This window comes from Octodon degus, unplaced genomic scaffold (genome assembly GCF_000260255.1).
Source record: "Octodon degus isolate 3935 unplaced genomic scaffold, OctDeg1.0 scaffold00049, whole genome shotgun sequence".
Lineage (NCBI taxonomy): Eukaryota > Metazoa > Chordata > Mammalia > Rodentia > Octodontidae > Octodon > Octodon degus.
The window spans coordinates 4,384,585-4,412,392 of record NW_004524625.1 but is presented as its reverse complement, the minus strand read 5'-3'; the positions used below and the strand labels follow the sequence as shown (position 1 = coordinate 4,412,392).

Genomic DNA, 27,808 nt, shown 5'->3' with positions numbered 1-27,808 from the left:
GTTTTTAGTGATGTAGTCTCCTGTCAGCTGGCCTCAGGCTCACCACAGTCAGAGGGACCATGTACTTGATTGTCTGAGCTAGTTCTTGCAGTGAGGCTCTGTTTCTGTGGCTACCCTTTGAATGACTTCCTTCATTTTTGTTGAGTGATGTGACTGACAGGAAAAGCCAGGTTCCTGAAGGGTCCATGCCCAATCCATTGGGTTGTTTTAGAAATAGCTTTTTTTTTTTTTTTTTTGCAGTAGTGTAACAAATTTTAATTCAAAATAGACACAATAGCACTCTGAAAACAATAAAAACAGTTTTTAATGATATGTGCTCATGACCAGCAAATTCCACTGTGCCCTGGATTCATATGAATTCATGTGTATCCACAATCTGTGTGCTCTGGAAGAGTCAGTCTAGTACAGCCCAGATACCTGACCTGACCTCTTCAGAATTCTGCTTTTACTTATGGTCTTAGAGTGTCAGAAATTAAGGGCTGGCAACATAGCTCAGTAGACTAAGCACCTGCTTAGGCAAGCATAGGGTCTGAGGTTTGATCCCCGGTACTACATGCCATGCTAGCCCCACCCACCCTTGGGTGTGCTGAGCTGGCCACCAAGTCTTGACTTGGTGGCCCACGTGTGTAGTCCCAGCACAACGGAGGCTGAAAACAGGAGGGTCACTATGAGTCCGAGCTGTATAGTGAGACCCTGTACCACATACATAATTTTTTTTTTAAAAAAAAGGTCATAAATGAAATGAGATGTGGTGCCGCACCCCTGTAATCCCAGCACTTAGGAGGCTGAGGTGGGAGGATCATTGTGAGTTCAGGACTAGCCTGGGCTAGAGTGAGTTCAAGGCCAACCTGAATTTCATGGTGAAATCCTATCTCAAAAAGACCAAAAACAAAGTCAGAAATTAAACACTGAAGCCAACACTTGTATTTTATATAGATGAGGTAGGACAGAAAAAATATTTTCTTCCTTAGGTTCACATTGCAAAGACAGAGGTGGAAGTACAACCCAAACCTCCAAATTTTAGCCAAGACCACCTGTTGTCAACCGTGGCTAACAATTTAGTAGAGTGTTTCTCACAATAGGTCCTTAAACATTGGGTGGCAGAGTTGCCTAAGGTGTGTAGCCTTGGCCTCTACTCCAGGCCTGTGGAGGCTCTGTCTCTACTGACTTAGAGCTGGGGTCTGACTTTCAGTCATTGTGTGAGTGACTCTGGTGCAGACTAAGATGAAACACCACCACTGAAGACAGTGGTGAGCAGACCAGGAATTTAAGGCAAAGGAGGAAGACTAATTATATTTAAGAAGATGTGGGGCCAGATCTTGGGGCTCCAGGATAGATGAGAGGTCTTTGTCCCAGATTTTCCCTGGTAACCTTTCCTTAATTTAGAGCTTGAAATACTGCTTAAGTCAGAACATTCAAGACTAGGAAAGTGAGGTCCTCGATAGAATTGACCTTTCTTTCTCCTAAATGCAAAGGGTTAGTAACAGCTCATTTGTTGTGTTGTGAGTGGCAGAGGTAATTTCACTAATGGATTTTGCGTCCTCTGCAGAAAAGTTGACCTGATCTTTTGGGAATCAATCTCATAGAATCCAGTCGTTGTAATTACTTGGTATAAGCCTCTTTGCTTTCCCAGATGTGATCCTTTCCCCCTTGCACAAGTTGAAGTTCTCTTGCCTTTTTGTCTTTGATGTGGCAGAAGCAAAACATGGGTAAAGGCAACATAGCAGTCTTGTCAGAAAGGTGTAGCTGTGATTCTCTTCTCTGATAAGTCCATAGCGGCCCGCCTGCTCGCTCACAGTGCGCATGTGGGAGCCTCGGTTTGCTTTCTTCTTCCATAGTCGTTCTCTGTTCAGTTCATCATGATTTGTCACTCAAGTTCTGAACTGTCTCATGAGTGTACGTGGCCTTTGCCAGTGTCACAGTCCAGATTGCCATTATCTCACGAGCAGTAGTTTATCTGAACTCCCTTTTCATGCTTTCGTCATGTGGCTACAGTTGCCATAGGCTAGAATGATCATCTTAGAATTAAAATTTGAAAACAGTCTGGTCTCATGCTCTTTGTATTAATTAAAAAAAAAAAAAAGGTGGAGACAGGGTATTGCCATGTAGTCCAGACTGGCCTGGTCCTCCTACTGCATCCTCCTGAGTTTGGGATTACGGACATGAACTACCATAGCCAGCTGCAAATTGTTCTACTTTGCAGTGATATTTGACCTGGAGACACAACTGGCCCAGCCTTTCAAATAGCTGCAGACCCCTCCAGCCTTACCTCCGGTGGTTTCCTTTCCGCACTTCTTTTGCCCTCTTCCTCATCAATGTCACCCATTTTGGCTTTTTCTTGAGCACTTCAGACTGCAGTCATTCCTCATATTTACGTATTTTAAATTCTGTCTTGACAAATTTGCATGCTGACAAAAAGTTTATTGTTAACCCAAAAACAATACTTACTGTGTGCTTGAATGTTTGCATCCCTCCAAAATTCATATATTGAGGTCGAGTCCCCAGTGTGTTAGTATTAACACTGCCTTTGGCAGTGACTGGGTAGGTCATGAGAGCACATCCTGCTGGAGGGGGCTGAAGCCCTCAAAGGAAGCCTTCAGGGCCTGCAGGAGGGGTGGGCACAGCGGAGCGTAGAAGGCGCCTCCTGCTCTGGCACCGCACACCTGCTGTAACTTTGCTCTTGGACTGCCCAGAATGGTGAGCAGAGGTTTCTGTCTACACCTAGTCTAAGATTGTTTTTCTAATGGCAGCCCAAGTGAATCAAGACTGACACACAGACACACAGAGACAGACTGAGAGGCTGGCTAGGTGTCTGAGCTGCCGCCACTCCCTCATGCGGTCTTGCTGCACTTTCATGGGCAATCTCAGACCACACACATGTGGGGAGCAGTGAAAATGCTGAGGAACCTGAGCATACATGTCCCATGATGTGGAACACAGCCGAAGTATCATATTTAAGCTTTCATACTATAAACAAGTATCTCTTTTGTGGTTATTTAGTATCATACATTTTACATTTTTGTGCCTTTTGCTAGTGGTTTCACTACTTAAAATGGCTCCACACACAGTGGTGAAGTACTGCCTAATTTTGTGTCATATAAACTTTGTTCAGGTATGAGCTGTTGGCTGCGCTACTGCCCATGACATCGGTGTTAATGAATCACCAATATGCATATATTAAATATGGTATCTTTAAATATAAACACACTTAAAACAAGATTTATGTATAGGTATCCCCCAAGGCCTCATGCAGTCTTGGGGGGCTTCTGGAGTTTGTGATTATTGTGGGTGTGGATGCTGCACCATCCCTGGGGCAGGTAATTTGCATTCCAGTGTAAAGAAGAGAGAGAGAGAAAGAGAGACAGACACACAGACACACAGACACACAGAGACAGACTGAGAGACTGAGAGACTGGCTAGCTATCTGAGCTGCTGCCACTCCCTTCACTCTCTGCTCCTTGCCGCCACCATGAAAGGTTGCTCTCTGCCTTGTCCCTCTCTGCCTTGGAGCCAGCTGAGTATGGATTGAAATTTCCAGTAACTGTGAGCTAAATAAACCTTTCCTTCCTTCATTTTGGGTGTCAGGTATTTGTCCCAGCAATGAGAGAAGAGTAACTGAGACACAGGTTATGTATTTACCATTCTAAAAAAAATAGGACCCTCTCTCAGGAATCTAATCCTGTACTTCCTCTGGAAGATGACTGAGAATTCACTACTTCAGTGTTTGTGCTGACTTTGGGCCGTGACTGCCAGAAGTAACAGGAGCCACCTGTACTTACATTGTTCTCTTGGCCTAAGAAGTTCTCCCTTGTGCAGTTTTTTCCTTCCATCAGCAGAACTCGCCCCATCCTTTAGAACCCAATTCAAGTGTCACCTCTGCTGTGAAAGTATGCCAGAGTATCCCGCCCTGCTCTGTGGTAGCAGAGCAGGTGCTCCTACTCTCTGCCATGCCAGTAGGAGTGCCAGTAGGAGCCCATGATTAAGGCTGTTTTGATTAGGCAGTGGCCCTTGTCATCCCAGCCCTCTGTCCAGTGAGCGAGGGAGCTCGTTTGAGTAACACAGACAGGTCCTCTAGTTGAATCTTTATACCGCTGTGCTGACTGGGATTGTCTGCTCTCACTGTGGCCTTTGTGGCGAAGTGTGTTTGCTGGTTCATTCAGGTGGGCTGGGCCACATGCCGCCTGTGGCTGGAGTCGGCTTCACATAAGAGATGAGAGCTTTTCAGGGATTGTGTTTGCGCTGTCTCTGTACATTTTTGCCCAGGCTAGGGAGTGATGGTGTGAACATTAGTGGGTCAGCTGACGGAGATTTTGTTTCTGCAAACAAAGAAACAAATGGGTTTTCTTTCCTTTTGTTCCTTTGATGTAGTGGCTACACAGTACACATCGAGTATCAGGTACTAAATACTTAAGATAACAAAAACCATGACCTCAGAATATTCATTCTGTGCTCTAGGAAAACAAATAAGATTCATTTGGAGCCAAAGAGAAAATTTGTCTCACAGATGATTAAGTCAGGAACAAATATCCAAGGGGATTCTCATTTGAGTAGAAGTAACTTTGGACTGGGAACCGAGACCCAGATATTGGCCCCACTCTTGTCACGTGCCATTGTCCATTAATTATAAACTTGAATATTTTTCATAATTCTGTGGCCAGTGTTTCGCAGCAGTGTAGTCCACAGTTCATCTGCATTTGCTTCAATACAAGCTTTTGCTAGGCCCCATTCATGACCTACGGGCCAGGCAAGCTAGGCACTGTGATCTTTGTGAATCGTTTATTCTGCGTAACCTTCATTTTTCTCATCTTTGAGAGAGAATATTTCCCTTGCAGCCCTGGTTTGAAGATTAAATGTGGAAATGGATGGAAAGCATGTGGCATGTTTTGGGAGCCTGGGAAACACCCTTTCTTTTACTCCTTTGGAATATAAAGTCCCCAAGGTCCTGAGCAGTTGAAAGATTCCTAGAGGAAGGATAGCCTTCTTCATGCAGGAGATATTCCTCCACAAGTGTGTGTGCTGCTTGCCTTTAGCGGACGCCGACAGTTTGCCCTTAACTATTGTGGGACGAAAGACAGGTCTTCTGCGCCTCACTCACAAATATGTTGAGATACGTTTGTGTATCGGGTATTCAGAAATCAGCTCAAGTTCTCCTGGGTCTTTTGAGGGGTCGAGCTGGAATTCAAACCACAGCCCGTCTTGGAATCTTACAAGATGAGTAGGGTGTGTGTGTGTGTGTGTGTGTGTTGCCGGTAATATTTTATAATGAAACAAAGAATGCCTCCTGCGATTAGCTGAGTTGGGCATGTTCAGGGTGTGGTGACCAGAGACAGTGTTTTGAAGACACAGTATTATAGTCTTATTTTCTCTAACATAGATTTGATCTGTTGATATCTTCCAGTGATCACAGTTGGATTCCAGTGGACTCTAATCCTCACTTGACAGGACCCTCCTGGTTTACTGGCCGTTTTTGGTTTTGCCTTCACCAGAAAAGGAGAAGTTAAAGGGCACACCCATTTCTAGGAGTTACGCAAAGCCTTCTTCCAAGAAATGCCTTGCCCCTTCTACTGCTCGGCTCGAGCTGTGGGATGTGCAGATGCTGATGTCTGGGGAGATTGTCTGAGGCACTGAGAAAGCCCTTAGTCATCAAAGAAGAGTTTTGTTCTATGGAGCATAGTAGTAAGGCCTAACAGAAGATTCTGGGGTTTTAGAAACATTTTCAGTTGCCAGGGCTGAGACCCAAGAAGAGTTCTTTCTAGTTAGTACTTGGTGGTCCAGAAACACACCCCTCTCTTCTCAGGATCTGAGTAATACAATTAGATGAGTTGTCACCATGTCAGACTCTCCCAGTGAAACTTTCCAGGGAGGCCCTCAAGGCAGAAAGAGATGTTGGTTTCTTATCCATCTATTACCCACTTCTTGAGCCCCTCCTACAGCCTTCCCAGCCCACCCACATGTTAGGCCAGTGCCAGCAAATGCTACCCATTTAGCTGTTTTGGAATACAGCTGTGACTCTTTGCTAGTGGGTCATCTATAGATTATTTCACACTAGGACAGAATTTAGTAGTTATGCCAGAGATTATGCTGCTAAAAGGCCTAAAATTTTTACTTGGCCCTTTACAGGAAAGTTTGTAACCTTAAACTAGGTTACCTCCTCTTCAAAATTCTCTAGTTTCCAGAGGATCTGCTTTGGACTATGCTCTTATAAAGAGGTTATTTTTTTCAAAAAGCCAGGATCATTTTTTCCGTAGCGTTTCTGTGCTGGCACTGGACTAGTTCAACCTTAGCGTGGAGCATCACCTGGAGCAAATCAACTTGCTCATCTCAGCAGCTGCTTAAATTAGAATACTGTGGTCACAGCTCCACACAGTCTCCCTGCATGCTGACATGATAGGACTTCAGGCTCCTTCCTCACCACCAGAGCAGAGCACTGGCAGTGTGGTCTGGCCATTGTAAAGCTGAATTGGAACCTACTTGAGTTTTCTGGGTATCAAAAGCAGTAGGAGGAACTCATGGCCTGTTTGTACACTTAGAGACCTTTGGACCCAGCCCAAGGGACAGAGACAGATTCATGTGACACTTCTACTCCACAGCCAGAGTGATGCAACTTCCAGGTCATGTGGACCCACATTCGTGTCTCTGTGGTCTGGACAGTTGTGAAACAGCGTGCTTTTGGGCTGCGCTTGGGTACAAAAGGAAAACAGTCACTTCTGTTTCATCAGAGAAAGTGACAGTGTATCCTTGATTCTAGACACAAATTCTGACTTTGGCATGGTTTTCTTGACCTCGATCAAGTGCTGCTCACTTCTTTCTGCTGCCCTGTCAAGTGAGGTGATTGCAGTATCTTCTCGGCTCTGGCTTTATTGTTACTCTTAGCATTCAGAGTGCCGTCCTCGCTCAGTGGTACAGACGCTACAATAATGCCCTCCTTCTTTTGGCTCCTGATTTTTCTTCTCTGGTCTTCTCCCTCACTACACAGAAGAGCACAGTGCCACCCAACAGCTCTCTGCTGATCTGTGTTCTTTACGGGCTCTCCGTTACCAGTAAAGAAAGAAGAATGCTTTTAAAGATGGAACTCAAGGCCTTCTCGGTACTAGGAGCTCTCCCTTTATTCCTTTGTACGTCCAGAAGAGATGATTCCACATACTCTATAACTGTCTTTTCTTTTTGTATGCCCAGACTATGGTCACTGTTTGCACACTTTAAAAAAAATTTTTTTTCTATAATCCAAGCACCCAGGAGGCTGAGGCAGGAGGATCGTTGCAAGTTCAAGACCAGCCTGGGCTATAAAGTGAGCAGCCTGAACTGCATAACAAGAACCTGTCTCAAAAAGAAAAAAATAATAATTAATTTAAATTAGTTTTTAATTAATTACTTTTTAAATTAATTTTTAAAAGAAATTAATTTCTTTTGAAAACTTACTTATGAAACTCTACATTCTTCATTGTTCATAATCATTCATTTCTGTCTTCCTCTGTGTCTTAGTTACTTTTCTCATTGCTGAGACAGAATAACCAACACCTAAAGTTTAGGGGGAAAAGGTTTATTTTTCACAGTTTGTAGATATTTCAGTCCATACCTGGCTGGTTCCAGGTGGGGTGGCACGTGGCAGAGGGACAGCAGATCCTGGTGGCAGAAGACAACTAAGGCAACCAAGGAGAGTGAGGCAGGCCTTTTTCTGTCCCCTATATCCTATCCGTATAGCAGGATTAGGGAGCTGCCAATCCAGTCAGTGGGCTGATCCAGCAGTCACCCACCCTACTGCCAGCACTCTTAATCCCAGCATTGTACTATGTAACAAGCTTTAAATGTGGTATGTTAATTCTTCTCATTTTAGTATGCAGAATTGCCCTAGCTATTGTATTGTCTCTTTTTTTCCATACACATTTTAGAATACAGTTCTGCCCACAGCTATAAAAATGACGGCCATTTTGAATCTCCTAGTCCATGAACATGCTATGTTTGTTTAGATCTTCTTTGATTTCTTTCATCAGTGTTATATGGTTTTGGCACACATGCTCTGCATATATTTTATTAAAATATGCTTTTTTCATTTTAAAAATGCATATTTGTTTGTTTCTTTTGTGAAGCTGGGGAGCATCCTAGGCAGGTCTTCTGCCACTGAGCCAGATCCTCAGACGCAGCAGGCTTTTATTTTCTATGTCCACATGTTCCTTGCTAGCACGTTAAAGTAAATCGAGGGCTAGAGTGATAGTTCAGTGGCATAAGCACCTGCCTGGCAAGTGCAAGGTCCTGAATTCAATCCCCAGTACCATACACAAAAAAAAGTAAATTGATTTTTTTTTTTTTGTAAATTGATTTTTGTATTTTTGTATTGTACCCTGAGACCTTGGAGTCTCCAGAAGGGAGTGTGTGTGTGTGTGTGTGTGTGTGTGTGATTGTTTGTTGTAGATAACTTAGAATTTTCTGAAAATGCAGGGCATCTTTTTCTTCCTTTCATCTGTATGCCTTTTATGTGTTTCCTGTTTTATTGCTCGACTAGAACTTCTGGCACTGTGTTGGATAAGAGTGGTAGGTGAGGATGTCCTCACCTTAGTCCTGATCTTAGGGACTAGCATTTATTCTTTCAAAGCTAAGCTACCAGAAAACACTCGTCTTTCTGTTGATATTCTTTATCAGGATAAAAAAGCTCCCCTCTTTATACTGATTGATTGATTGATTGATTGATTGATTGCAAATCTGAATTACCCTTAACCTCTTTGGACTAAATTTCACTTGGTTACATAGTTTTATAGGTTGCTGAATTCCATTTGTGTTTTATATTTAAATCCTTGATTTATTTTGCATGAGATTTTTGTAGCCAAAGGAGAGTGGACATGAAAAACTTTGTCTTTAATAGTATATTGATGTGTCCTGGTTGCCTACATCTATGATCCCAGCACTTGGGAGGATGAGGCAGGAGAATTGCCATAAGCTTGAGGCCAGCCTGGAGTATACAGTGAGTGCAAATTCAGCCTGAACCACAAAGTGAGAGCTGGTTGCGTTACATGTCACTTATCCAAAAGTGATTCTTTATTTCTGAGTCATGGGGCACTTTTCAACTAAAGTTTTCAGACCCTTTATAAATATTTATTACATAGTCTACTTACCAGAATGAAAAGAACAGATGCTGGAGAACACACATCCTAGAGAATTCAATTCCAACCCTTATTTTGCTTCTGTAGTTTTCTTTATATCCTCATTTCATACCTCCTACTATGAAAGATCAGTTGTATTTTTTAAAATACAGTTACTAATTTAAATAAATTGACATATTCATTGAATTAAAAAGTCCCAGCAGATATTCACTGAGTTCCAGATGTTCATTAAGCACATCACCAAGAGCTGTTGGCCACACAGGACCCAGACCTTGAGGTGCTAAGGCTTAAGGGGGAGAGAAACACAAACAGCTGAAATGCCAAGTTTAGGGAAAGCAATGCCCGAGCAGGGAACGTGTAGGTTATTACAGGAACACAGAAGGAGCGCCCAGCCGGGGGAGTGAGTGAAGGCCTTCCAGAGTGACATTTGAGCTGGAACAGAGGGGCATAACAGTTCTCCAGACAGGTTAGGTAGGGTGAAAGACACTCTAGGAAGAATCCATGGGTTGTGCAGACATGTAGTCATAAAATTAATACATTTGGAGAATAGTAAGGAATAGTAATGTGTTTTGTATCTGTAAGTTCTATGAAGAATTCATATTACATCCATCTAGAATAGTCTCTAGGGCTGAGGATATAGCTAGCTCAGCAGCACAGTACCTTCCTGGCAAGCACAAGGTTGTGAGATCAATTCCGGTACCAAAAAAGCCCCACAAACTCTAGAACAGTCTCTAGAGCAGTGATAGTGAACTTCCCCCCACCCCATTTTATGTATTTGGTACAGGGTCTCACTACACAACTCGGCCTCGTAGTGATCCTCCTTTTTTTTAGCCTCCCCAATGCTGGGATTATAGACGTGCAACACCACGCCTGGACTTGGTCACCGGCTCAGTGTGCCTAGAGGTGGGACCGGGACCAGCATGGCATGCGGGACCAGGGATCGAACCCTACTCCCTGTGCTTGCCAAAGCAGGCGCTTCTGGCCATCTCCCTGGCCCTAATCAGGAGGTTTGTTTTGTTTTTTTTTTTTTTTTTTTTTTTTTGGTTTTTTTAGTGACCCTTTTAGAGCTTTCTATGATAACAGCCTGCTGTGCACACATGCTGTAGGTTTAGCACCGCTGCTCCAGACTGTAATAACCACTGAATCAGTATTTGTTGGTTGAGTAGATGTAAGGAGGCAAGGAAATAGAGAAGAAAGGAAAGGTGGAAGAAAACATGAGCAAGAGCAGCGAGGTAAGACAGGCGCAGTGGTACACATCTTCACTGTGCATCTACTCAGAGCCAAGTACAGGAATACCTACAAGCGTTACGAAACAGCACACAGTGAAAAGTACATTAAAACATCATGAAAGTATGGAGGGAGTGGAGCCCCGTTTTATATGAAGGGGTCAGGGAAGCAAGGGGCATTCAGGTGATGTAAACAACTTTGGGGTTGTTCACACGATTCTGAATGGTCTGTATTTTTTTAAAAATGTGTGAAATTGGCAGGGAGTTGTGGCAAGAGGATAGTGAATTTGGGACCCAATTAGATAGCCTTGGCTTCTCTGTCATACACTTACCAGTGTTTTGTAGGCAGCCATTTATCTGTTTGCACCACTTCCTTGGAAGCAGAATCTGACAGGCTCAGAAGTTACCTGTCACAAACATCATTGCCTTCTTTTTGAGCGTATCTGTGTGTGTTTTGTTAGTGATTTCGGGATGGCTTCTTCCACAGAGACAAGGGGGATACTGGAATGAAACACCAGATGAACCGCCAGCCCTCCCTTCTTTAAATGCACCCACCCCTGTGTCTGCATGCATCTGCAGGGTGTCCATACAAAAGCACGTGTGGACTTCTCACACTAGTGACCTGAGCAGGGGTTCAGGGGACTGTAAATAAAGAGTACTTGTTTTTATTTTCCTCCAGTCTATTCTGTGTGATTATACCTCAGTTTTCATTTCAGTCGGAGCCTTATCAGGCACCAGTTCTGGTCCCTCTTGCCTACCATGTGCTGTAAGGACTTCTTGTAATTAATACACATTAATAGGTATGTTTATTGATCAGCCATATGCCAGGCACAATCCTAGACACTACATAGCATGGAATAAACAATGAAGAGTCCATGCAGTGACAAAGTTTACATTCCAGGAGGCATGTACAAATTATCCACAAATGTGCTATTTTAGGTGCTTAAGTGTTTAGATATATTTCCATAATTAAAACCCCAAGAGGTAGGCGGGTAGGTGGTGTGGCGGTGGGGATTTTCTATATGTAGTTGAAGCAAAACTTGCCTGAAAGGCATGCATCAAGCCGGTGTCAAGGCATAGACTCAGCCCCAAGTCCCAGATTACGCGTAATCTTCTCATCACTTGGCGTGGTCTCTGCACGCTGTTGTTGATAAAATGAGAGGTAGAGGACAGCATAAAGTAACATGCAACCAAGTTTCAGATTCAATAGTGTGGGACGGGTTAGGGAGGCCACTAAGTGATACATGCCACGTGCTTAATATGGGCAAGACACAGTTATAAGTCCTAGGGATACATATAGTGGTAAACAAGAAAGAAAATCCGAAGTTATATGCTTTGGATGTTAAAAGAATTTTTCTTTGTGATTCTTCTAAAACTTCATGATTGGTAAAAAGCACATTCTAGGAAGTTAGGAGACTTACTTTTCTGTTACTTACTATGTGGCACTGTTGCTTTAACTCACCATTCTTTTTTTGAGGGTCCCCATCTATAATCAAATACATGTATCATGGTTTTGTAAGTTTTACGCTGCCTAAAAGTACTGAGTTTGGATCTGTATTCTAGCCTGAAAGGAATAGTTGCTCTGAAGTGGCCTCATCTTATCTCCTGATTTAAAAAGTAGGAATGATGCGTTTTCTTTCATAGCGGTACGACCTTGGCTCCACAGTGAAATGCTACACTAACTTAAATTCTAAAATCATACTCTATTTTTGAAACTCGGGGAAATTTGAAAGGAGGACATATGTTATAAGTAGCCTGAGGTCTGTGGTGTCTAAGGACATGGTAAAAGCTTTGAAGTAGCTGACAGCATCTTTCCCATCTCCTTCTTCCCGGTGTGTTTAGGCCTGGAAGAAACGCTGGTTTATCCTTCGGAGTGGCCGGATGAGCGGTGACCCAGACGTGCTGGAGTACTACAAGAATGATCACTCCAAAAAGCCCCTGCGCATCATCAACCTGAACTTCTGTGAGCAGGTGGATGCAGGCCTGACCTTCAACAAGAAGGAGCTTCAGGACAGCTTTGTGTTTGATATTAAGACCAGCGAGCGAACCTTTTACCTGGTGGCTGAGACAGAAGAGGACATGAACAAGTGGGTCCAGAGCATCTGCCAGATCTGTGGCTTCAATCAGGCCGAGGAAACCACAGGTAAGAGAACAGACGCAGAGCTTTCCTGTGGGGCTGTCGGAGGGAGGCTCTAACTGCGCTTTCATCTGTGGCAGGAGAAATAGGCAGAGGCTCAGCGTATGAAGGAGCTGGAGGCCTGTGGTCTTGATACTGCTCACCTGGGAAAGCAGTGATGGTGGGGCGGTGCGCAGGGGAAGGGCCTGCGGTGCTTCTTCCCGGTGCCAACAGCGCCGTTCTCAGCCTGCGGTCTTTCTCGCCTCCCCTTAGCTCTCATAGCACCCCGTGCCCTGCCGCTCAGCCATGCCACAGGGAGAGCTCACCTTTATCCTTCCGTTGCTCCATCTCTGTCTCTTCTGGCCCATCTGTTCAGACCCTAGTGTAGTGCTTATGTGACTGTACATGAAATCCTGTCAGAGAAGCAGGATTTCTCTGAGGCGTACAGCCTAAATCAGTAAGTCTCAAGCTTGGCTGCACATAAGAATGAAGGAGGAATATTTTTAAAGCATTGGTGCCAAGGACCTGTGTTGGATGAATTAACTAAGAATCACTAAGGGGCACAGAATCTTTCAGCTTTTTGGTTTGTTTTTGTGGTACTGAGGATTTAGCTCAGGGCTTTGTACCCAAACACATACTAGGCAAGTGTCCCACCACTGAGCTACATCCTAAGCCGTGTTGTTTGTTCTAAGTGTCATTCTAAGTTAGGCATGGTGCCAATCACTTGTAGTCCCAGCACTCTGGAAGGAGAAAGTCAGATTGTAAGTTTGAGCCCAACCTCTGTGATTTGGTGAGGCCCTGGCTCAAAATTTAAAAAAATTAAAAAGAAATTAAAGGATTAGAGAAGCACCTCAGTGTAAAAGCCACAGTCAGTGCGCAGGAAATGGCACCAAGAATCAACAAATGGGATCGCATCAAATTAAAAGGCTGCTGCACAACACAAGAAGCATCAACAGAATGAAGAGACAATCTACAGAATGGGAAGATATTCTGCCAGCTGGTCTTCAGAGGACTAGAACTTAGACTACACAAAGAACTCACAACAGAACGCTGGCTGGATCTTGTCCCTCACATAGCCCAGGGTGGGCATTCCTATGCTCTGCTGTTGTGCTCTGTTTATACTAGATCTGAATTTTAGAGCTGTTACTGTTTCTTTGTTGTGCTTGGCTCTATGTTGGCTGGTTCTCTCTTTTTATCATCCATTTTTATAAAATGTCCTGTGAATTCACTGCTGGAGAGAAGACCACACAACTGCATATTTGGCGGCTGCGCACTGACTGTGGCAGATGTACAGTCACTGAGCATAGCAGGCTTTGCAAGAAGTGACCTGGTTGGTCTCTGGTCACAGGGTGGATCTCATCACTTATGTAGTGGCCTGTGGACATAAAGCATGGTGGCAGAGTTTGCCTTTCGTTCTAACAGTTAATGCACTGTAGTAACTTATAACTGAACCGTGCTGCTGGGAGCCTGGTGGTGTTGAACTAAGCCATGGTAGCTAAGTCTGCAGATGGGAGAACTTTGCAAAATGAAGGCTGTGTATGTTGTCATTCCGATACAGCTACTCCAGTTTAGGCCTTGAGACGCTTCCAGGGACCTGTGGAGTGGGTGACGCACAGATGCTCATCAAATGCCTGCCCTGGCGAGGCCTGGGTTCTGCTTTAGGGAAGGGTGATCATTTGGCATCTGTCTGTGCAAACCACATGCAATTAGGGGCTCAGTGTGCAGAGTAGCAACGCTAGAGCCCCAGTGCTATCAGCACGTGGCACGGAGCCGGTAACGACCCATGGATGGAGCGTGGAGCTGCGCATTCTCTCCCCTCATCGTCGCGAGTCCTTTCGTGAAAATGAAAATCCTCCTTTTCTAGGATTTAGCCTTCAGATCTGATCCTTACTACCTGAAATAGTAAGGAAAGTTTTAGGCCTGCTGACTTAGAACTAATTAAGATCCCAACTTATTTTTCTTTTAATAAAAATAGAGAAGTATGTGTACATTCTATTTTTTCTTATGTCAATTTAATTATATGCTTCCTTATGTGGCAAAGGCAACTATTAGCTTATGGAAGGAGCACAGATTTTTAGAGTTGGACCGGGCTGAGTTGGAAGCTAGCCCAGCCACTGACTATGCACAGAATCTGTCATTTCATCTCTCAGAACTTTCACTTTTTTTGTCATAAAGTGGGTAGAATGGCTTAAATATTGATACATGTAATATATATAGCCTTGGATCTATATAAATCATCTAATATGTTGTAGGATCTATCCTACGATATTTTTCTATGCTTAATCAATGAAATATTTTACATTTCTCAGCTTATTTGATCCACATTATCAATTTAGTTCGCATAGTAACTGAATCAGTGAAAGGCTTGCAAAGCTATTTTCTTAGTTTCTTTTTCTTTTTTTAACGTTTGTAGGATGCACAGAGCTCAATGTAGTGGTTAATGAATCCCAAGCATTTAGTGTAGCTAATTTTCTATTCCGTTTAGCTATATGTGTGTGTGTGTATGTATGTGGTTTTGATAACTGTGTCCTTTTGAGTGTGTTTTGATATTGGAAATCTACCCAAATCATTCACATATGCAGATGCGGATATAAAAAAGTTAGAACTCCCCCCAAAATAAAACATCTAGTCAAAAAATAGCCAGGTGAAATGAACAGACACTTCTCAGAAGTACAAATGGCAAAGTATGAATACATGAAAAAATGTTCAACAGCCACTAAAGAAATTCAAATTAAAACAACACTGAAATTCCATTTTACCCCAAAGGGCTGGATACTGCTGAACAACTGCATCCTGGGCAGGCAGGAGACTGAGGCGGGAGGATTGCCACGAGTTCAAGGCTAGCCTGGGTTGCAGAGTAAGTTCAAGGTCAGTCTGGAATACATAACAGGAGCTTTAAAAAAAAAAAAAAAAAAGGTATGAGAAAGACACAAAACACAAATCCAGTTCTTAAAATTATTACAGTCATTTGAAGTTCATTCTACCAGATTTTTGCAAATGGGAAGAGAACCAAAGGTAGAAGAAATGGGAAGGTAGCAGTAGTAGAACTAGGAAGACCTAAGATGTGCCATGGACGTGTACCACCTTCCCACAAGGAATCTAATCATTATGCACTACATTTTTTTCATTATGTACTACAAACATGGACTAATACAAACTTTTTTTAAAAAGTTTCAATCTGAGTAGCAAGGATCCAGGGTTTAACCATTTATTTTAAATACTTTAGTCTTTAAGGCCAGACCCAAGCTCTGTTTCATATTCCTATGTTTGTAATATTTTTATATTACTATTTTAAAATTTTAGTACAGGATCTACAGGGTCTCACTATGTAGGTTGGACTCATAGTGATCTACCTGTCTTCAGCCTCTCAAGAGCTGGGATCATAGGCGTGCACGACCATGCCCAGTCTCAATCACCATCTCAGTGCACCCCAGGGGCGAGGCCAGCACAGCACGCTGGGGATCAAACCCTGGCCTCTGTGCTCTGCCTAAGCAGGTACTTTAATCCACTGAGCTATTTGGCTGGCCTTTAAATTATGTCCTTTTTTTGGCAGGGCGGGGTACTGGGAATTGAACTCGGGACCTCATGCTTGCTAGGCGGGTGCTGTGCCACTGAGCTAAATCCCCAGCTCTAAAAAGTAGAGAAGGCTTTTGTTGTGGGGGGGGCTGCCTTTTGGGCTGGCTCAGGCTGCCTTAAGGGCGGGTCTGGTGTATGTGGAGCTAGGGATCAGACCACGATCCTCTGCCCCTGAGTTTACCCAAGCAATCACTTTAAAACAACTGAGCAAGTCCCTGATAGCCTTTTAAAATATAAGAACCATACTTATCCCATCATTAACATCAACGACACCAGGGAGGTTGTTAAAATGGGAATTTTGGGGCCCCACTTCAGACCTAGTGAATCAGAAACACTGGGAATAAGGCCAAAAAATCTGTTTTTAAAACTTCTGTAGGTCTGTTATGGTTTCTGTCTAGCTGTCCCCCCAAAGCCTCATGCAGTCATGGGGTAGCTTCTGGAGGTTGTGGCTGATTCTTGATCCAATGCTGGGACTTCAGGTGTGAGTACTACACGTGGGCTCTGGGTCGGGTAATCTGTATAATCGGAAAGAGCCTCGCTAGCTGAGGGAGCTGCTGCCCCTCCTTTGCTCTTTGCCACAGCCGTGAACAGCTGCTCTGTGCCATGTACCACTCTGCCTTGGAGCCAGCTGAGCATGAACTGAAGCCTCCATGTTATGGTTTGTGTCTAGTTGTCCCCCCAAAGCCTCATGCGGTCATGGGGTGGACTTCTAGAATTTGTGATTAACTCATGATCCACTAGGATTATGGATGTGAGTGCTGCTGGGATTATGGGTGTGAGTGCTGCACCAGCCTGGGGTGTAGCCTGAACACAACGTAAGGGAGACAGACTTGCTCTCTGTAGCCTTCGTCCACTACTCCTCCCATTTGTTCTTGCTGTTTTGCTATTTTCCACCACTGTAAACTGCCTCCTTCTGCCATGTGCCAAGTCTGCCTTAGAGCCAGCTGAGAATGGACTGAAACCTCCACAAATTATGAGCTAAATAAACTTTTCCTTCCCTAATTTTGAATGTCAGGTATTTTGTCCTAGCAGCGAGAGAAGAGTAACTGAGACAAGGTCATTCTGATGCATCACTGCGTCTGAGAATCACTGATGCTCACGCGGGGTTTCGCCTCTGCTGGGAACTTGTTAGAAAAGCAGAACCTGAGGCTTCCATCCACATGAACAGTATCAGAATCTGTGTAATTTAAAAACAATATTTTGAAATAATGTTACACTTAGAGAAGGATTGTGAAAATAATGCAGCAAGCTCCCATGTGTTATGGCTTGTACCTCGAGGCCCCCCAAAGCCTCACGCAGTCATAGGTGGGGCTTCTAGAAGGTGGCTAGACCCAGGGTGTGTAAGGCTGGGATCCAGAATGTGATCTGGGATTGATGCGTGGTGCGATGCTAGGATTAAGGCTGCCTGCCCTGGGTGCGAGTGCTGACTGCCCTAAGGGTGGGTGGCCTGACGAAGGTGTAAGGACAGAAAGAGGATTGCTGCTTGCTGCTTTTGCTGTCTTCTGCCTGACACGAACTGTTTCTGTTCTGCGATGCCCCTCTGCCCGGCCACCTGCCTTAGAGCCAGTGGATTATGGACTGAACCTCCACAAACTGCGAGCTGCAGTGCACCTTTCCTCCTTAACCCTTGGATGCCGAGTGTTTTGTTTCAGTCAGGATAAAAGTAACTAAGACACCAGGCATCATTTGCGGAGCCTTCACTAGTGTTAGCACTGCACTGTGGTGACATTATCAAAGCGGTTAACGCTGGCATGATCCTATGAACAAAGACCCCTTGAATTTCACTCTTCGCTTTATTCTAATCAGGATCCAATCCACTATAGCATTAGGCCTCAGGTCTTTTCCAGGCTGTGACTGCTTCTTAGTTTCTCTGTCCAATCTTTGACTTTGTTTTTTAAAAGAGCTTTGATTAGATATTTTGTAAAACATTCCTCAGTGTGGGTTTGTCTAGTGCTGTCTCATGGGTAATTGAGAGTAGCCAATTTTGAAGATCACCAGGAAGATGATGTGCTTTTTCTCAGTCTTTCTTTCAGAGGTATATAGTGTCAGAAAGTCTGAACTACTGGTAACATTAACCTTAAATGACTTGATGGGAGGTGAGAACATCTGCTAGATTTTGTAGCTATAAAGTTGCTGTGTTGGGGACCTGCCCCTTAGCTCAGCTCTTTAAGTGGCTGCTTCAGCAAAGCAGTCAGGCTCAGCTTGCTGTGGTTCGATCCCCACAACTCAAGCCAGCCAAACCTGCCCTGAAGGCATTCGGAGAAAAAAAAAAAAGTTGCTGTGTTTACTTTTATAATGGATAAACATTTGGGAAGTACTTTGATATTCAGATATATGTTTCTCCTTAGATTTTTCCCACTAATTTTAATATTCATCATTGGATCATATTTGCAACTGTTCTTACCGTGGTGTTTTTGGTTTTGGTTCTGGGGACTGAACCAGGACCTAGAGCGTGCAAGGTAAGCAGTCTTGCTGCTGAGCTCCACTCTCAGCGTGTTTTTGGAGACAGGACCTCACTAAATTGCCCAGACTGGCTTCAGTCCTACCTTAGCCTCCCAAGGGGATGACATTGGAGGCATGCGTCACCACACCCAGGCCCTTTTATTTTTAGTCTTAGGGATTTTATATATTTAGTATAAAACTATTCATAAACAAAACTCTTACCAGAATAAAGGAAACTTTCATATAAGCTCTGTTACATTTAAAATATTAAATGGTAGAGTTGACTTAATAGCAAAAATTAAGAACTACTTTGTTAGCACATTTAATCCAAATCAGCCTGCTTCTGTGATTTGCCATTCAGAAAAATAGGACAGAATAAATTTCTTATCAAAAGTAGTTTGTTCATTTATAAAACTCTAAGTCAATTAAGACTTCTATGAGCTGCATTAAATAGGACAAGGTCCTTCTATAAGACTTGTACCATTTTGGATATATTAATGTCACCTAAAGTAAAACTTATAAGGGCAAAACTGAAAATTACCAATTTTTTCTTCAATATAAATGTAACTTATACAGTCCTGAAAGTAATGCAAAGATTCTTAAAGTGAAAGAGAGGAGAAAGATTCAGAAGTCTTTTCTATTAAGTAAATGATATGTAGGCCTGATAAGTAAGTGATAATTCAAGTTCATAAGTATTAAATCGCTAAAAACAATTTTATTCTTTTGTGTTCCATAATGTTAGAAGAGATATGAAAACATATCACATTACTGAGCTGGCCAAGATTCAACATTTTATAGTTAATTTTATAGTCCTAACCTATTATGGTTGAATTTTAAGTCTTAACAAACAGTGTAAATGTCTGTGTTAAACATTAATCACCTATTAGAAGTGGAAAACAAAACATTTTAATGTTAAAAGTGTGCAAGATATTGAGACACTACTTCACTGATTGTCAGAAACAGTGATGCCCATACCAACCTAATAAAATATCGTGTGAGATCCTCTCGGGGAAACGTAAAAGTAATACTGAAGGTCTCACTGTTGTTATCTATCATTTACAAGAATTTAAATCCAAAAATTAAGGGCCAGCAAATAGCTCAGCGGATTAAAGCGCCTGCAGGCAGGTGCAGGGGCCAATCTGGGCCTGCCATGCTGGCCCCGCCCCCCGGGTGCACTGAGCTGGCTATTGAGACTGGGGGAGTTGGAGAGATGGCTCAGTAGAATAAGCACTTCCCTGGCAAGTGCAAGGGCCTGAGTTCAATCCCCAGTCCCGGAGAGACTGGGCATGATGACGCGTACCTATAATCCCAGCTCTTGGGAGGCTGTAAACAGGTGGATCAATGTGAGTCCAATGTAAAAGTGAGACCCTGGACACCCTATAGACCCTTCCCTAAAATACAAATAAGAAAAATAATAATAAATCCAGAAGTTAAAAATATATCACTTTTAGTACTGTCTTTGGGTGGTTATAGGATAGTATGTAATTAGTCATGTCTTTGTTTAGAAGACTAGAAAAGGGCGCATAGAATAGGCAGTACTGTGCTGTTGACTGCCTGGCCACAAATCAGCAAAACACAACTGTATTCCATTGACTTGGTAGCTTTATAGTACCTGTATAGACCTTGAACTCACTATGTAGCCCAGTCTGGCCTTGAACTCTGAGCAGTCCTTCAGCCTCAGTCCCCTGAGTGTTGAGATTATAGGTATATGCCACATGCCTGCCAGAAAATGGTTATTTTGAGAAAGGAAATGGCATTTTATTATAGGCAGCAAAGATGTAATATAATGTGACTAATTCCTACAACCAAACTTCTGCTTAGGTAAAGTCATATGCTCCTAAACCGTTTATGTTCACTATATTGGCTTCCATATTTCATGTTCTATTGTAATCTTTTGGTCTTCTGTGGAGCAGGTAGATTAATCATGAGTTTGTTGGTGGCCATCATTATGGCTGTGGAATGTGTCTCACCAGATAAATTGTTAGACCCAAGGCTGGCCAAATAGCTCAGCAGAGGGCCAGAGGTTCGATCCCCAGGTCTGCCATTCCTGCCCCACCCCAGGGTGCGCTGAGATGGCAATTGAGATTGGGCGTGGTGATGTGCGCCTGTAATCCAGCTCTTGGGAGGCTGTAAACAGGTGGATCACTGTGAGTCCAATCTAGTAGTGAGAACCTGAACACCCTGTAGACCTTTCCCTAAAATACAATAAATAAATAAATAAATAGTTAGATCACTGTAAGGAGACCCATAGCTTTCTTTTTTTTTTTTTTTTTTTTTTTTTTTTTTTTTTTTTTTTGTGGAACCAGGGATTGAACTCAGGTCCTTGAGCTTGCCAGGGAAGCACTTATTCCACTGAGCCATCTCCCCGGCCCCCATAGCTTTCTTTTTTGTTTGGTTAATTGGTTGGTTTTCAGGACAGGGTCTTGCTTTATACTTTAGGTTGGTCTTGAACTTACTGTATAGCCCAAGGTGGCCTCAGATTTGCAGCAATCCTCCTACCTCAGCCTCCTGAGTGCTGAGATTACAGGCATATGCTACCATGCCCAGTTCAACCCATGACTTCTTGAACAACCAAAACCAGCATCTGAAAAAAAAAAAAATCTGTACTGTGTTCCTTTCTCCACAGTCTTGCTCTTAGAATGTCATGTGTCTCTCCTATAGTTAGCACAAATTTTGCGAATGGCAGCAGGCAGCATCACTCCACAAAATCTGGTGTTTCTTTCACACTCTTCATCACTTTTCATCATAGAAGTACACTAGATTCCAGTACTGTTTATTTTTTATGTTCATAAATAAAAATGGATAATAGTATCTAACACACAAACATACAAAGCAGACATGGCCCTATAGAATCATCTTGTCTGATATGCTTCACCAACATATTGAAAAGAGTCCATTTGGCTTCCCCATGGTTCCTCGTGCAATGTAAAGCTAGAACAGAGTCTTTATAAGCCTAATGGGGTTGGCTGCTATTAAAACAAGGTTTAAGTCAGTCCATTTGCAACAGGGAATGACCTGCAGGGGGGGAGTTTGAGATGACATAATCTTACACTTTTCTTCTACTTTCATGAGAAGAAATGTACTACAAATGCTTGCCACTGCAGCTTAACTCATATTTACCTAAGCAGAAGCAGAATCAAACACATGATTCTGCTTTTCTTTTCATCTTGACTAGCAGCAAGGTATATTCCTAAGGGACTACACTCCAAAATTAGGGCACACTACTCTAAACAGGGAATGAAACACTCCTTTTACCAAGATCACCTTTAGGCAAGGGAGGGCTCTAGGACACACTATTCAGTTGACACTAGTTCTAGCCATGGTGTTCAGCTGAACTTTAAGGTAACAGAGCATCACAATGACTATAGCTTTCCAGTAGCTCGTGCCGCACCACCTCATGCTCCAGCAAACAGATGTGCCACTGTGTTCCTCTGGCTCATTCTCTGTCTGTCCTCCAGGCTCTGAGGTCTGAGGTGAATCTAGATAACCAGTTTTGATCCATGTGGAAACTCATACGCTTCAGGGATGGTGAGGAGAGCTGGCACGGACTACTGCTGCAGCCCGAGGGAGGCTGTTACAGTTTGTCTCGATGTGCCCACAAGCCCACATGTGGGCATAGGGCTTTTTCAGAGGTGGCTGGATCTAGAGTATGTGATACTGGGATTAAGGATATGTGATGTGGTGCTGGGATTAAAGGTATGTGATTTCTAGGCAGTCCATTGAGTGGTTTGGATAATGCCAGCAGTCTGGATAAGATATAGGAGCAGAAAGGTGCTGAGAGGTCCCTTATCTATTTTGCTGTCTTCTGCTGCCGTAAATGGTTGTCCCTCTGCCTTAGAGCCAGTGGATTATGGACTGACACCTCTATAAACTGTGAGCTAAATAAAATAAACTTTTCCCCTTACAAGTTTTGGTGATGGGTATTTTGTCTCAAAAATGAGAAAAAAAAAAAACTGAGGAATTGGTATCAGAGAAGTGGGGTCATTGCTGTAATTATACCTGACTGTGTGGTTCTGGAGCTTTTGGGCATAGCTGATGGCAAGAGTTTGGAAAGATTTGGAGATACTGAAAGAGAAAGTAGAGCTGGAGTGCCTTAGGCTGTACTGTATGGGGGACTCTGCTCAGAGTTCAGAAGACCAGAATGCTGATAGTAATCCTGCTGGTGAAGATCAGACTCAATAGATTTCTTCTGGGAAGAACTGCATTGGTTGTCCAGATAATGTGTGTTATGCCGTGGCAGAAAGTTTGTCTACATTTTGATCATGTCCAAAGACTGCCTGAGACTAAGGTTAACAGGGGCAGCCTAATTAATTAATCTGGCAGAAGAAATTTCAAGGCAGTCTAATGTTAAGGTCACAGCATGGCTTCTGTGGGGCCTTTTAGCCAGATCTGTGTGGAGAATCTAGAGCACAGAGTCCAGCAGAAACATTTTTCATTTGGCCAGAAAGGAAGCTCCAGGAGCTGGGGAGATAGCTCAATAGAATAAATGCTTGCCTGATAAGTGCAATGGCCTGAGTTTTGCTGAAAAAAAAAAACCAGAAAGGAAGCTCCAATAAAGCTGTGGACTGCAAATATAGAGCAAAGGACGTAAGGAGATCTGCTTCTTGAAAAAGAATAAGAGAATACAAAAGGTAGCCTGAGGACATCACAAGAACCAGCTGGACTGCGCCCTTTGCAGCCTCAAAATTTCAAAAATGAAAGCCTTTGTTTTAAGAAGAAAACCCCAGGGCACCATGTTCCAGAATGGCAGTGGCCTCAAGAATTTGTTCCTCAGAATTGGATTCGGAATGCTCAGAGGTCCAGGCACTTGACCCCTAGCCAAGAGACAGGGAAGCTGGCCACTGCTCTAGCTGGCAGCAGGCTGAGGCATCAGCCACGTGGCACTGATTGTAGGTGTGTGCAGGGTAGAAGAGTTCTGGGGTCGAGAAGGCATCCACACAGATTGCAGAAGAAGGCCTGGGTGGCCAGGTGGTGTGCCTGGGAGAGGGCAGCATTTGGAGCTGTGAGTGCGAAGCCAGAGGTGCAGTGGAGACTCCAGAAGTTTGGAGAAGCCAGGAATATGGCTCATCTAAAGAAAACTGCAAGAAGGGAGCAGCGCTGGCCTCAGAGCAGCCGTGGGAGCTACAAGTGCTGGTAGTGCTGTAGGGGCAGAGCCCCCGAGCCCTTTGGAGTTCACGCCACGGATTGCCTCAGATGCTGCACGTGGAACTACAGGACTTAGTTTACCCTGCCAGACACTGGATTGCCTTGGTCCCATTCCTTGGTGTCCCTGCTTCTAACTTAGGAATGGGAGTGTTTATCCTGTGTCACTGAACGTTGGAAGTCTCTCACTTTGTTTTCATTTATGCAGCAGCTCCCAGCTAACAGGTGTCCTTAAATCTCAGAGGAGACTTGAGGGTTGGGCTTTTTAGCAATGCTGAAGCTTTTAGGATAGTTTTGATATTTGAGCACTGGGAATACAGGTATGCACCAACTTCCTGACTTTGGGGCCTGCGTAGCACACCTGGGGCTCCACAGCCTGCATGGTATGTGGTACCAGGAATCGAACTCAGGTCCTTGTACTGGTCAGACAGGTGCTTAGACTGCCCAGCTATCTCCCCAGGCCCCAACAATATGAATTCTTCCCCTTCCTGGACGTGGAAGTCTGCATTTTGTGTATGTGCTCTTCACTTGCTTTTGTTAGTGTTTAGTATGTTTTTACTGTAAAGCTTTTTATTTCTGTCATGGAATTTATTCTTAGATTTTGTTTTCATTGTCAGTTTGTGGGTTTTATAGCTATTTTGAGTGAGGTTGCTTTTGTGATTTCTTTCAGCAAGTTTCTCACAGGTGTATGAAAACACTGCTGATTGTCCTGGAATGGTGGTAGAGGAAAGCTGGATAATGGGCTCGAAACGCAGGTCAGAGTAATAAATTCCAGTGTTCTGCAGCCCAGTGCAGTGACTACAGTTAACCATAGCCAATTATATATTTCATCAGTAACTAGAAGAAAAATTCAAAAGGTTCAGAACCAAAAAAAAATTATATAGAAACATTAATTTTACCCCAACTTGCTCAATACACATAATATTCATATATGGAAAATCATACTGTGGGCTGGGGAGATAGCTCAGCGGTCAAAGCACCTGCCTGGCAAGCAGAAGGACCCGAGTTTATTCGCTGCTACCACATGCTGTGCCAGGCCCGGAACCCCAGGCATGCCATGCCGTCTCGAAACCAGGTGTGCTGGCAGGTGCCTGTAATCCAAGCACTGGGGAGGCTGAGACAGGAGGATCACTATGAGCTTGAACTATGTAGCAAGACCCTAAATAAATTAAAAAATTTTTTTAAAAAAAACAAGGGCCAGAGAGATGGTTCAGTAAAATAAGTGCTTCCCTCGCAAGCTCAAGGACCTGAGTTCAATCCCTGGTTCTTCCAAAAACAAAAAACCAAAATCATATTGTGCCCCATAAGCACGACCATATGATTATTAATCAAAAATTTTAAATGTTTAAAGAGATAGAAGTGCTACTCTCATTTAATCACTACGCACTGTATGCATATATCAAATGATTACGTTATACCTAATGAATGAGCAGTTAAAATAATTAATTTAACATTTTTAAATTATTGAATTTTGTGTTGGTTTTTTTGTTTTTTTTACAAACAGAAGCAATTTTATTACAAAAATTACAATTACAAACAATACAATACAAACTGTTCTGTTCCTACAACAGAAGTCAAGAGACTTCACTTTCATATATGACACACATTCAGTAATCTACTGCCCTGTTCTAAAAAAAATAATTCCCGAAGCCCATTAATGATATGTGTAGGGGTCATGTCCCTCAAATATTCTTTCCAGAACTATGCACAAATCATAACAGGAACAGAACTAAATACTCTTTCTTTCCAAAAGTAAATTCTGACTAATCCCCTAACATTTGCCTGGTGGATTAAAACTAAAACCATGATTTGGGGCTTTAAATGTTGTTGTTTGTTTTGACTTCTTGAAATAGGGTCTTGCTATGCAGTTTAGGCAGGCCTTGAGCTCATTGTGTGGCCTAGGCTGGTCTTGAACTTGCAGCGGTCCTCCTGTGCACCACCACACCCAGCTCAAAGGTGTTTGTTTTCGTTGTTGTTTTTAGTGGGCAAAGAATTTGAATAAACATTTCTCAAAAAAAGATATCTGCATGGCCCATCAACAATTTAAAAGGTACTTAGTGCATTAGCCATTAAAGAAATGCACATCAGAACTACCAAAACCTGATGGCACATACACAGCTGTAATACTTACTACTTGGGGGGCTGGGCCAGGATGAGGATCAAATTTGGACCTTGCTTGGGCAACTTAGGGACACCCTGTCTGTCTCAAAAAAGGAGACTGGATTGAAACAGTCTGAGAACCCGGGGTTCAATCCCTAACACACACACACACACACACACACACACACATACACACACCTTTTATTTTCTGTGGCTGTGCTTGAAAAGATGGATAGGAATGTGTTGGCAAGCATGAGGAGCACCTGACTCATGCAGCCTGCTTTGGGCTGGGCACGTGGCTCAGTGCTTACCTCATATGTGTGAGGCCTTGAGTTTGATCCCCAGCACTGAAAAAAAATTACAGATGTGTCCTGCCTTTACTTTGCTCTTGTGATTATAAAATGATAGGGCTATGGAATAGAACTGGTTTTTCCAAAAAGTTAAAAGTAACTATATAACCTAACAGTTCTTCTACTTAGATGCCCAAGTGAAGTATGTTGTGTGAAACATATTTACACAGAAGCGCACATAACTTTGTTTATAATAACCAGAAAGTTGCAACAGTCGGAGCGCCTACCCTAGACAAGCACAATGTGGTACTGTGTACATGTCATGGAGAATTAGCCAGAATGTAGCGTCTGATGTGCAAGCTATCCAAGAGGGACATTCCAGGCTTGTGCTGGGTGAAAGAAGACATGGAAAGCCACGTGGTTGAGTCCAAAATTTCAGTGAAAGTTCAGAATTGTACAAACAGAAACTAGATCAGTGGGTGAGATGGGAGAACAGGAAATATCCTACTGGGTTTGAGTTTTGGTTTTGTTTCGTTGGTTACCGGGGAATCAAGCTCACGACCTTGTGCTTGCCAGGTAGGCACTGTGCTGCTGAGCTGTATCCATGGTAAGATTGTTTTTGAAGTGGTAAAAATATTCTGGAATAAGTGCTAATGCAAAGCTCTGTTAATATACTAAGCACACTAAATTTTAGACTTTCAAATGCTAACATTTATGATATGTGGATTACATCTCAGTTTTGTTTGGTTGGTGGGTTTGTTTTTGAGACAGGGTCTCACTGTGTAGCCCAGGCTGGCTTTGAACTTAGAGCAGTCCTCCTCTTCCAGCCTCCAACACCAGGATTGTAGGCATGTGCCACCACACCCAACAGTCTCTCAGGGTATTTTTTTAAGAATAAAAATCAATTTTTAAAAAATTTAGGACCGGCCAAATAGCTCAGCAGATTAAAGCACCTGCTTAGGCAGATGCAGGGGCCGGGGGTTCGATCCCCAGGCTTGCTGTGCCAGCCCCACCCCCAGGAGCACGCTGAGAAAACACTGAGACTGGGCGTGGTGGTGCGAGCCTGTAAGCCCAGCACTGAGGCTGAACACAGGAGGATCACCGTGAGTCCTGTGTACGCAGTGAGACCCTGTATACCCTGTCCTTAAAAAAAAATTAGAAACAAAGTTTCCAAAAACGAGATGATAGGAATTCAACAATTGTTGTTACACTGTATTTTGTTGTCTTTAAAGTAGTTGTTCAGGTTACCAGATTTAAGCATGTAAAGTTGGCCAAGAAAAAAAAAAGTAAGGATTAACTGTTTCTTTCATTAAACCAATAGAGATTGGTAGTTGGCTTAGCTGTCATAGTCACATTTTTCCCTTTCTTCTTTCACCTTTCCCGCATCCCAGTTGTTCTTCCCTTTGAGCAGTTTCTTTCTCTTTCACATTATCTATTATGCATGCCTTCTGTATCTTACTTACTCTCAGGCTCTCACACAGTACGGTGTTTACACATGTGGGCCTGATTTGTTTCACTGATGAGTAGGGGCTTTTGTTGCATCCATTTACCTGTAAAAAGGCTTGAGTTTTATCTTTATTTACAGTTGATGAAACGGAAGACAGACTTTCAGATCGCTCTCAGTTTGTAAAAATAAGTTCTTCCGGTGAACCTGAAAACCAATCAGATCTGGGAATTTCTGGACATAGGACCAGCTTTGTAGACAGGAAGCCTGTGCACTCCTCTGTTTAGCAGGGCTTCCACTTAGTTTAGAAAGTTCTTGGAAATATTTGAACAAAGACCTGCACATTTGTTCTCTCCCTCTCCCCTCTCCCCTCTCCC

General features: G+C 43.2%; 1 protein-coding gene across 2 annotated transcripts in view; it reads left to right on the top strand.

The window, feature by feature from the left end:
- Gab2 (GRB2 associated binding protein 2) overlaps window positions 1-27,808 on the top strand; it is a 156,897-nt gene that overhangs the window by 59,631 nt on the left and 69,458 nt on the right. For both annotated transcript variants that reach the window (XM_023716630.1, XM_004632537.2), the window contains exon 2: window positions 12,164-12,464. In XM_023716630.1, coding sequence (XP_023572398.1) covers window positions 12,164-12,464 — 301 coding nt within the window. The remainder of the gene's footprint in view (window positions 1-12,163; window positions 12,465-27,808) is intronic.